Genomic DNA, 12410 nt, shown 5'->3' on the forward strand with positions numbered 1-12410 from the left:
CCCTCTACTGTAGGAATTGTGATCGAATCAACGCAATATTAGCCACTTTCAATGCAAGATACTGAAACAAAACAAACTATGTAAGACTTAGTTTTGCATACTAACTGTGCAAGAGATTTTATTGTAGGCAGAATGCATCGGAGTAGGATCCTGTTGCATTGACCGGCACGACTCAGGCCCGTACTCTACACAGACGGGTGCGCCATATCCAATCAGAGCTGCATTAGTCATATATGCAAATAGACCATTGCCATAATGGATCTGTGCCATTCACTTTCAACTGGACTGTGTTTTCAGCATGAGCGGTCGTGAGTAGATGTGTTTGTGTTGAGATCAAAGCGAGAGCTGCATGTAGCCATGTGTGCACATTTGTTCTTATCCTTTGCTACATAGTGAGTTATTAGCCCAGTTATAGATACTTTGTAATCAGCAATGGGTGAGGGATTGCTTCCTACAAGAGCACAAAATGTTTACATTTCTATCTTTGAAAAGCGAGTCGGTAAAAAGCAATATTTTTTGTCTTAATGGGGCAGTGTTGTATTTTCGGGCAGGCTTGAATAAGCTAAGTAGCCAGTAGGCTGAGGGTAGCATCATTTGTCTGATTCTCTGTAATAATAGTATGGGAATAATAATGCATTTTATTTTGTAAAGTGTTTTTTTGCATCGAACAACAACATTTTCAGTCCCCTGTCGTAGAAATGCTATAGGAAGAGAGACTGCAGATTATTTCAAACAACAACTTTATTATTAGATTTGCAAAAATGAAGAAATCAACGATCCACCCAACAGTGCATTGTTGAAAGCCCAACAAACAGAGTTGTCTCATTCCTTTTATAGAAAGTACATCATTTTATCTTTGTGACTGTTAGCAGATGTACAGAAACAGGGAACAGTTTTGCAAAAAGTAATTTAGCTTGTCTGTGTAGATCAAGATAGCTGATATTGCCACCATTCTCTGTTCCTCCCTACACTTCCCACATAGCTAAGTTCCTGCCGATCGTCAACACAGGAGGTCACAGGAGGTCACGCTCTGCGGTCGCACCCAAGCGGCTCATAATTTGACCTTTGAGCACTCGACTGTACTTTTTTGGGTGTCATCCGTCATCCGTAGACTTTCTCCGTACTGTTTCACACGATTCTTGCGTAGGTGGTAAAAGAGGTTAGTGGTGTTTGAGCCTGTTGTCGGGACCGGCCTGCGGCATAATTTGCTGGCTCGGACTCAGGTCTCACGGTAGAAGGGGTGCAGGACCGTACTGAACGCCGTTGTCGCCATGCTTCAGCCGATTAGGGGGGATTAACGTTCACACTGTTGGTCAAATTATCCCTTCCATGGATCTAGACACCATCTGTGGTCACCTTTGCCATAACCTTCGAGAGAACAACAGAACAGAACAACAGAACAACAGTTTAGGGCATTTCTGATTCAGGAAATCCAGACAAATGATTTACTCTGTCAAATTATAACTTTTTTTTTTTACTACCAATATTCTTAATACAGATTTCTAAAACAGTTTTCAAAGAGAATAAGAATACACAGTTAAAAAAAAAAAAAAATTGGCTAATACCCCCCTATCATCTTGGTGATCTCACTGCAAAGTTACAGGGTCAGGGAGTTAGGGGGCCAGTCCTTAGGGAGACATCCCAACCATACAGCAGATATAATTGCCGTTATAATCATTGGTCAGTACGGAGAATTAAGTGAAACCACAAGTTCAAATTCCTATCTCCATCCATGGCTAATTTAACTTATTTGGGCTGCAGGGGCAGTATTGAGTAACTTGGATGAAAGGTGTCCATTTCAAATGGCCTCGTACTCAATTCTTGCTCGTACAATATGCATATTATTATTACTATTGGATAGAAAACACTCAAGTTTCTAAAACCGTTTGAATTATATCTGTGAGTAAAACAGAACTCATTTTGCAGCAAACTTCCTGTCAGAAAGTGAAAAATCTCAAATCGAGGCTCTGTTCCAGGGCCTACCTAATCTTTTGCTTGAAATCTATTAGTATACATGCACTTCATACGCCTTCCACTAGATGTCAATAGGCAGTGAGAGAAGAAATGGAGTGTATAGCTTGATCTGAGGTCGAATAAGAGCTCTTGGCATGACGTGACACCAATTTCCTGTTTTCAGGAAGGCGCGAGAAGGAACCGGGGATTGCCTTCTGAAAAGCTGTCGTTATAGACGGCTACTATCTCCGGCTTTGATTTTATTTGATAAATGTGACTATCATCGTAAAGTATGTTTTTTCAATATAGTTTAATCAGATTATTGAATTTTTTTCGGGAGTTTTGGCGTGTTCCGTTCTTTGCGTTTGTTCACGATGGACAGCTTCGCGCCACTTGGCAAGTTTTGCTTGCTCATTCGAGAGGGAAAAATGACATTCTACATCCAAACAACGATTGTTCTGGACAAAGGACCACTTGTACAACATTCTGATGGAAGATCAGCAAAAGTAGGACCCATTTATGATGTTATTTCCTATTTCTGTGGAAAATGTGTCGTTGTGTTTTTCGCTTTGATTTTGGGCGCTCTCTCGCAATAACGTAAGCTGGATGTCGTACTGAAGTTATTTTTAGAATTCTAACACGGCGATTGCATTAAGAACTAAGCTATCTTTAATTTGCTGTCCAACATGTATTTTTTAGTAACGTTTATGAATAGTTATTTGATTAGATTAGGTGCCTCCAAGATTTCTCCGGACATTGTTTTTGCATTTTGCCTAGTATTCACATTGTATAACCACGATTTGTGCCGCTAAATATGCACATTTTCGAACAAACAATATATGTATTGTGTAATATGATGTTATAGGACTGTCATCTGATGAATTTTGAGAAGGTTAGTGAAAAAATTTATATATTTTGCTGGTTTATTCGTTATCGCTACTGTTGGCTTGAATCAATGCTGTTGTGTTTTTGGCTATTGTGGTAAGCTAATATAATGCTATATTGTGTTTTCGCTGTAAAACACTTAAAGAATCGGAAATATTGGCTGGATTCACAAGATGTTTGTCTTTAATTTGCTGTACACCATGTATTTTTCATAAATGTTTTATGATGAGTATTTAGGTATTTCAATTTGGTCTCTGTAATTGTTCTAGCTGCTTCGGTGCTATTTCCGATTGTAGCTGCAATGTAAAACTATGATTTATACCTCAAATATGCACATTTTTTGAACAAAACATCGATTTATTGTATAACTTGTTATAAGACTGATGAAGTTGTTTCTTGGTTAGTTTGGTTGGTTCTTGGTTAGTTAGGTTGGTTTTGTGCAAGCTACCTGTGCTGTGAAAAATGTCTGTGCTTTTTTGTATTTGGTGGTGAGCTAACATAAATATACGTGGTGTTTTCGCTGTAAAACATTTTAAAAATCGGACATGTTGGCTGGATTCACAAGATGTGTATCTTTCATTTGCTGTATTGGACTTGTTAATGTGTGAAAGTTAAATATTTCTAAAAAATATATTTTGAATTTCGCGCCCTGTACTTGGACGGGCTGCAGCCATAACAGGTTTAAGAAGGTGCCAACTTTAGCTAGCTGGCTAGCTAGCCGCCGGAGGACAACAACACAACGTGATGCAACAATTTAAGTTTTTCTGTCAATGACGTATGCTCCTAATGGGATTTGATAGGAGTGACGCCAAATCCAAACTGGCTTCCCTTTACACTTTTTTTTGGGTGCACCAGCTGCTACTGGAGGCTGAATGATAGAACAGCTATTTCCATGTTATGGGATGCATTTTCTCCATTGTTTCTGATGGTAGGCCCCTCTGGTAGGTCTACATTATCATCATCCACAGTAGCCTACTTGACCACTGTCTGAAACTGTAACTTAAAGCGGGTACAGCCTCAGTGTGCACAGAAACACATGCTGGAAGTTGCACAGAATTTTCACAATGTTCAAGTTTGCTCTCAGCAGACCTGCAATTTGCTCAGTGCTGTTGAATCTTTTTAACTGTATGAACCCTACACATTTATAGTGGGAGCTGCTAGGCCTAGGGGACGGGGATAGGGTCTAAAATAGGACAAGGCCATTCTATAGTCAGGGTTCTCTGTGTTAAATGGAATAGAATAGGAAGAGGCCTGAAAAACAAGTGTACATGGCAGCACATGCACACACACACACATAAAAACAAGCCTCTGGTTTCTGCAAGCACGGTCACATGACTTCCCTGGTAACAGCTCAGATGCGGCCAGCTGTAGCAGACCAGGAAACCGAAACTCAAGACCTTGGATCAATCCCTCCCTCCTCCCACTCTCTCTCTTCACTCACGTCATCCCTCACTCTCCTGTTTTTCTGTTCTGTTTTCCTCTTATTGCTTAGTCACCATCATCTCTAATCCCATTCCAACATCTAGCCAATATACATCATTCATGTTATTACTACACAGATAAGATACTGGAGCAACGTGTTTTACTGTGTTGTCTCCTGTTGCTACAGTTTAACATCTGCCTAGGGACTGAATATTAATCAGCTTGATAGCAAATCTGTTGCAACACGCAAGTTATGTATGCCAACATGGTCCCTGACAATTTAAAAAGACACCGAAAAAGAGGCAAAACAAGGTATTGAAAATAACATTTGAAACTAGTCCAGATGATTTTACCACCCGCAGAGGGTTGCTACACTACAGTCTGGTGGCTAGTTTCTGTCTCTCCTTCCTGGAATAGGAGAGTCAGACACTAATGACTCTGTTCTCAGCTGATCACTGCTTTACTTTCTGTTTCCTTTCTCCTGTGAGCTGCTATGATTGGTGGATTGTCAAATGGGGAGGGGGAGGTTTAAAGGATGAGAGAAAGGTGCAGGGAACCATTTTGAATCAAGCACAACAAAGTTCAGACTGAAGTGTATTATATCTACCTATCGACAATCAAAACAACCATTTGGTAAGGTGACATTTTCCTTATAGGTTTGACTTGTCAATGAGGATAGCTGTTGTTAAAGGGATACTTCCCCAGAGTCTGTGTGTCCAGTATGAAGGGAGTTAGAGGTAGTTTTGTGATCCAATGCTAACTTGTACGGTTTAATTTAATATTCTGTGATCTGAGTATTGTAACAAAAATATCAGAGACATAAATGTTTAGCTGCCTCTTTTAAGGTTACCTTGGTAACCGGGCCACTCAGTAATCACATATGCCTGTGAGAATGTCACTCTTTTTGCTAACAGTGGGAGCAAACTCAAACATTGAAAAGCAACCTAGCTTTTGAACAAAACAATTTTAATAGCCAAGAAACACGAGGACAAAGTCTCACTTTAGTAGACTTTCGAGTAAATTAGACCAACTTTTATGCCTGTGCCCATTGTTTCTAAAAACAAATCTTTCAGTACTAGCAGTGCTGACATCCCCCCCTAGACAGGCAGTGTTGCTGTGCGAGGTGGGATAGCTATAATGTTAGGATTCAGATTTCTTTGTGCATTTGAAAATATGAAACAAAATGGCAGAAATACTTTGAAAATAGATACTCCGGCATTTATTTCGTTATTGATCACAACTCGCACTTGTGCCCATACTTAACTATTTTAATTAAATGCTTACACTATAGAGCCCGGAGTGTTACCACACGCCAACCTGACAGGTGAATTAGACATTCTTACCCGCCAATGCCAAATCGACCCACGTTTGGCAGGTTGCGGGTGTTAATTTTAGGCCCTGTATATACAGTGGGGCAAAAAAGTATTTAGTCAGCCACCAATTGTGCAAGTTCTCCCACTTAAAAAGATGAGAGAGGCCTGTAATTTTCATCATAGGTACACTTCAACTATGACAGACAAAATGAGGGAAAAAAATCAAGAAAATCACATTGTAGGATTTTTTATGAATTTATTTGCAAATTATGGTGGAAAATAAGTATTTGGTCACCTACAAACAAGCAAGATTAATGGCTCTCACAGACCTGTAACTTATTCTTTAAGAGGCTCCTCTGTCCTCCACTCGTTACCTGTATTAATGGCACCTGTTTGAACTTGTTATCAGTATAAAATGTATGCTTATCACGTTTGTAAATGATATGCTTATCACGTTTGTAAATGTTTTACAAGTGAAATATTTTGGCTGATTTATTAATAACTATGAGTAAGTTTAAAGCTGGACTGCTTTTTGTCTAGCTAGTTGACGTACCGATTTGAATGGGATATTCTGGGTTCTTGTTTGGACCTTTAAACTCAGGTACTGTGTGTTAGATAACAGTTTGAAAATGTCTTTGAGTCATGAGATTGCTTCACTCTTTTACCCATGGTCTTATGTTATTACCTGCTATTACACTGCAAACTCCACCCAGACTGACTCATACAAGCATTATCTAAAATGTTCCTTGTGTTTGCATTGAAAATGACCTAACTTCCTTTATCCTGTGTGTGTGTGCACGTTTATGTGCGTGTGTGTGTGTGTGTGTGTGTGTGCGTTAGCGATGTCGGAGACTGAGAAGGCCCAGAGGAAGATCCTGTCCCTGGTGGAGCAGCACCCAGAGGGGATCCCCCTGAACAAGCTGACGGTGGCCTACAGCCAGAAGTACCACTGCAACCTCACCCTGTCCTCCCTGGGCTTCAGCTCCACATCTAGCCTGGTGGCCTCTCTGGATGGGGAGCTCTATGTGGACAGGGACCTGGTCTTCCACAGGAGCCATAGAGGAGCCGCCGGAGCTCCAGAACAGGCAGGGGGAGACCAGGTTAACATATCCCGCAGGCCTCGGTCTGGGAAGGACCCACCGTCGAGGACCCTCTCCCCCAGAGCTGTACCACTGAAAACCCCACCTCTGTCTACTGCCCCGATCACCTTTGGTTTCAGCTGTGGTTCTGGGTCTGATCCCCTACAACCGGCCCCAGGCTCTCGCTATGGGCCTCCCCCAAGCTCTGGGTCTTCCCTTGGGGCTACCTGTCCTTCTATTCCCCCCTCTGCTGTCCCTCGCTCCTCCCCTCTCCTTTCTTTCTCCAGAACAGTGAAAGAGAATGAAGAGGTGACTCGGGAAGAGCTACTAGACAGAGTTAAAGAAGTATGTTATTTTTTAAAGTTGTATCTGTTTTATTATATAATCTTTCTAGGCCGTTGCTGGAAAGGGAATATTCTTGTTAGAATTGCCTGGTATAAATAAAGGTTACAAATATACTGTTCTTAAATCTGTCTTTTAGTTCCTATTAATGTTGCTTTTTGTATTGTAAAGTGGTTGGTGTATTGTTTTGAGTGCACATTTAAATAAAGCTTGATTGGATGTGCTGTAGGTGATAAAGGTGTACCCCCCTGCCGCCACAACTATCGCCCAACTACAGAACGGCTACTTGCTGCGCTTTGGGAAGCCACTTCCTCTCCAGCAGTACAGGTCTCTGTACGACAACCATGAGAAACAACCTGCAGCATCCTGCGCACTTGCAGTCCAGGGAAAGACAGGAGCAGAGAAACCAGCAGGTAGAGAGACCATCATAGCTCATAATGTTAAGAAGTTGTAACTGAACAGTTGCCATGCTGGCTGGTTTAACATTAACTGTATGTGTTGAAATTACCTGTTACCTCTGATTTGACCCATGAACTCTCTCTCTGTCTTACTCTCACTCACTCACACACTCCTCCTCTCTCTCTCTCTCTCTCTCTCTCTCTCTCTCTCTCTCTCTCTCTCTCTCACACACACACACACACACACACACAGCCACTCCAAAGAAGACAGAGCGTGAGGGACAATCTGCTCCTTCCACACCCCTGAACAACGGATACGTGCAGGACCGGATGCACTCTAAAACAAGGTCCCCCCTGCTACAAACAACATCACCAGTTCCATCCTCATCCCCGTTACTCTCCCAGCCCCCCGTCACTCCACAAATCCCCCAGCCTGGTACCTCCGCATCGGACTCCGACTTCCCTGCACTGAAAGCGGAGCTGAGGCTGACCAAAGCCCAAGAGCGGAGGCAGCTAGCTGTGGGACAGAGGGAAGGAAACTCCCCTGTCTTCAGAGAGGCCTACCATGCCCAGCTCAGGGAAGTGCATGGGGCTAACGTGCGAGCTGTGGAGGCGCATGCTGAAGAGGAGGAGGAGGAGGAGGATGGGATGAGGAGGAAGAGGAAGAAGGCTCTGGATCCTGAGGCGGTGAATAGTCTGGTGGAGGACGTCATACGAGACATCGCAGCCGAGGGAGAACTTGTCACCAGAGAGAAGGTGACAATCTTTCCCCGCTCCCCTTATTTACCTGTAATTACAACACACACAAAACAGTAGAACTTATTTTCAAGTGGCACCGTCTGGTGGACACTTTGGGATCTTCTGCTGTCACTCCAGCCTCTTTCTCTGCTTCTCAACCTAGGTCCCAGAGGGCCATTTTCCAGCTTGACTTTTGTTGTGGTGATGGGATGGTTTTAACCTCTTCCTCCCTGTCCTGTTCTGTCCTGTGCCCAGGTGATCTCCAGGGTGTGCAGGCTGATGCAGGTCCGCACTCTGGAGGCAGGCAGGATAGACCTCCGCTGGCAGATACCAGCTCTGAAGGACCTGCAACGCAACCTTCGAGAGATCAACATGTTCATAGAGGTCAGGATACTCATACACGCACATACAGTTGTGGCAAAAAGTTTTGAGAATGACACAAATATTAATTTCCACAAAGTTTGCTGCTTCAGTGTCTTTAGATATTTTTGTCAGATGTTACTATGGAATACTGAAGTATAATTACAAGCATTTCATAAGTCTCAAAGGCTTTTATTGACAATTACATTAAGTTTATACAAAGAGTCAATATTTGCAGTGTTGACCCTTCTTTTTCAAGACCTCTGCAACCTGCCCTGGCATGCTGTCAATTAACTTCTGGGCCACATCCTGACTGATGGCAGCCCATTCTTGCATAATCAATGCTGGGAGTTTGTCAGAATTTGTGGGTTTTTGTTTTTCCACCCGCCTCTTGAGGATTGACCTCAAGTTCTCAATGGGATTAAGGTCTGGGGAGTTTCCTGGCCATGGACCCAAAATATCGATGTTTTGTTCCCTGAGCCATTTAGTTATCACTTTTGCCTTATGGCAAGGTGCTCCATCATGCTGGAAAAGGCACCAAACTGTCACCAAACTGTTCCTGGATGGTTGGGAGAAGTTGCTCTCGGAGGATGTGTTGGTACCATTCTTTATTCATGGCTGTGTTCTTAGGCAAAATTGTGAGTGAGCCCACTCCCTTGGGTGAGAAGCAACCCCACACATGAATGGTCTCAGGATGCTTTACTGTTGGCATGACACAGGACTGATGGTAGCGCTCACCTGGTCTTCTCCGGACAAGCTTTTTTCCGGATGCCCCAAACAATCGGAAAGGGGATTCATGCACTCACACCTGCCTGCTGCCATTCCTGAGCAAGCTCTGTACTGGTGGTGCATTGCATGGCAAAGAGGGAGTTTGCAATTAATTGCAATTCATCTGATCACTCTTCATAACATTCTGGAGTATATGCAAATTCCCATCATACAAACTGAGGCAGCAGACTTTGTGAAAATTAATATTTGTGTCATTCTCAACTTTTGGCCACGACTGTACACACACACACACACACACACACACACACACACACACACACACACACACACACACACACACACATATATACCAGAGGCACCTGCAACGCACTGTCAAATCAACATGTTCAGTTTGCACACATACGCACGTACATTAATACAGTTTTTAAACTGAATAATCTGATCATTAACTGGTGTGTATCCATATCTCTCTCAGTCTGCAGAGGCTGTGACTGCGATGTGTACCCTGTATGAGTTGGGTCAGAACCTGGCTGGTCTGAAGAACAAGAAGCGTTTTGAGGAGCTGAACCTGGGGCCGCTGTGTAAACTGCCTCTCATCCATCGCATGTTCAAGATAGACAGCAACACCAAGGACGAGGACATTCACCAGATAGAGACTGTGGACATACTGAGGGTGAGAGAGACATTGAACACATAGAGACTGTGGACATACTGAGGGTGAGAGAGACATAGAGACTGTGGACATACTGAGGGTGAGAGAGACATAGAGACTGTGGACATACTGAGGGTGAGAGACATAGAGACTGTGGACATACTGAGGGTGAGAGAGACATAGAGAATGTGGACATACTGAGGGTGAGAGACACATTGAACACATAGAGACTGTGGACATACTGAGGGTGAGAGAGACATAGAGAATGTGGACATACTGAGGGTGAGAGACACATTGAACACATAGAGACTGTGGACATACTGAGGGTGAGAGAGACATAGAGACTGTGGACATACTGAGGGTGAGAGAGACATTCACCAGATAGAGACTGTGGACATACTGAGGGTGAGAGAGACATTCACCAGATAGAGACTGTGGACATACTGAGGGTGAGAGAGACATTCACCAGATAGAGGCGCATTACTATTTTACTTTCATTGTTTCTCTAACTGGGGACCTGGTATATTTGTCCTTTACTCGGGACACCCAGTGCGGGTGACGGTCATTTTTCATGGTCCTTTAAGCAAGATTCAGGCAAAGTGACAGGCAGGGTAAGGGCTTTGGTAGTATATATGTGGCTGTTTTTCTTGATTGTTTGTTGTGCTGTATTTTAGTACTATCTGATTTTGTCTATGAATTGTAATTGCAGGGCTCCCTTGTGAAAGAGACCCTGAGGTGACTCCCTGTTTAAATAAAGTTTATAAAAATATATATATATATTGATTGAACAATCGTTTTCCTGTCTCCTCCTTCCAGAGTCTGCGTGTGTTCAGGAGGAAACAGAATAAGCCCAAGGTGGACCTGGCTGAGTTTATGAAGCACCTGTCTGACCAGTATAGCTGTGACTCTCCCTACGAACTGGGCATTCGTATACACAGCGTGGGCCTGCCCATAGCCGTAAGTTTTGAGCTTCGCGGAGGTATCAGTTCCAAGTGTTGGAATATGGTCAGAGCTTATGAATCTGTATGAATCTCTTTTTTGAAATAACGTAAATAACATAATTATTGTTAGTATTATATTTCATTCATGTCTCCCCCCCAGACCTTACAGAAGGCGGTGAGCTCAGAGCATGTGTGTATGGAGCGTGCCCGGGAGGCCATCCAGAGGGAGTTGGAGGAGGAGGTGGGGGAGAGGATGAGGAAGATGAAGAGGGTCGTGATGGATGGGGCACAGGGCCCCGTCCTCTTCTCCTCTGTCGGGAGTGCCGAGCTGAGGAAGAAATACGTTACCATGACTGCAGCCGATGCCGTGCTCGAGGTCTTCACCAACGCGTCCGGGGTCTTCAACCCCAAGATGACCAAGGTGATTGGTTGGTTGGTTGATTGATTGATTGCTTAATTAATTTATTAACATAAGACAGCAATACAAAACTTATGGATGGTTGGTTGGATGGTCTTTGGTTGGGCCATTGGTTTAATCAGGTGGGTTAGAGCTGGGCGGGAAGCAAAGCCTGCAAACCCTGAACCCCATGGCTCTGGGGTTCACTATTTTAAACACTCACTTTTAACTAACATTTGCTGTGGCTGCTCGTGATGTGGCTGCTGTGGCTGCTGTGCTTGTATGATGTTTCTTGCAGAATGCAGCCTTGGTGCCCCATGGCTTGGTCTCCCTGTTGCGATCCTGTACACAGTAGGAGTAGGTAAACCCTGTGATGTTGGTGCAGGGTTTTGTGCCATCATTTGCATGAATGCCTCAGAGGCGTTGTGGTCAAATTCGTCCAGTTTCTTTTGCCACTCATTTCTTGTGATGTTGGAGGAGTTTTGTGCATACAGTCTCCGAAATGCCTCATAGGCTTTGTGTTCAGTTTTGGTCCAGTCTCGTTTACTGTCATCCACTTGTCTTTTTATTGCTTGAGCAACAGAGGATTTTTCACATTTCTCTAAAACTTGCATTTTGTCAGCTGATGCAGCCAGCTCAACTTCCTTTTCAAAGAATTCCCTTTTTGCCTTTATTTGGGTTTCTTCCATGTTTATTTTCCAAAAGTGCAGCTTTAGCTTTCAAAGCAGCGCGCTCAGCCTGCGCTTTCATTCTAGCACTGGATGCACTTGACCTTGTTCTGGAGGCACGGGACTTCTTTTGATACAGCAGATACACTGTCGTGTGGCTCAATGGTCCGTTGCAGTAATTTTTTGACTTGGATGCACTTTCTGATCCAACAGAGATAATGTCATCAGGACCAATGACACTTTGCAGATGGGAATCACCTTTCACTTGATCTAGAAATTCCTTGAAAAGCAATAGTTTTGGTTCATTCCAATCGGCATGATCAGACTCTCCTCTTCAGGCAACATTTTATGCACAGCCACATGCAGTTCCATAAAGTCAGCCAATAAACCATTGAACACCTCAACATTACTGCTGACAACTTCATCATTTTCGCCACCATCCATCAATGCTTGAATAGCATTATTTTTCTTAATTAATGTTCTGAGCTTCCATCGTCGGGCGCCAATCAACTTGGACAACTTAAATATCAACA

The 12410-nt window shown here is 43.3% G+C and overlaps 1 protein-coding gene across 5 annotated transcripts in view; it reads left to right on the forward strand.

Moving 5' to 3' along the window:
- The window catches only part of LOC139580763 (uncharacterized), a 61795-nt gene that overhangs the window by 6777 nt on the left and 42608 nt on the right, over nt 1-12410 (forward strand). For 3 of the 5 annotated variants that reach the window (XM_071409752.1, XM_071409754.1, XM_071409753.1), the window contains exons 6-12: nt 6414-6997; nt 7224-7407; nt 7646-8148; nt 8386-8514; nt 9695-9892; nt 10688-10828; nt 10973-11233. In XM_071409752.1, coding sequence (XP_071265853.1) covers nt 6414-6997; nt 7224-7407; nt 7646-8148; nt 8386-8514; nt 9695-9892; nt 10688-10828; nt 10973-11233 — 2000 coding nt within the window. Of the gene's footprint in view, nt 1-4759; nt 4894-6413; nt 6998-7223; nt 7408-7645; nt 8149-8385; nt 8515-9694; nt 9893-10687; nt 10829-10972; nt 11234-12410 lie in introns of those variants that run through there. The other 2 variants (XM_071409756.1, XM_071409755.1) reach the window with 2 other exon arrangements.

Source organism: Salvelinus alpinus, chromosome 7 (genome assembly GCF_045679555.1).
Source record: "Salvelinus alpinus chromosome 7, SLU_Salpinus.1, whole genome shotgun sequence".
In the NCBI taxonomy this organism is placed as follows: Eukaryota; Metazoa; Chordata; class Actinopteri; order Salmoniformes; family Salmonidae; genus Salvelinus; species Salvelinus alpinus.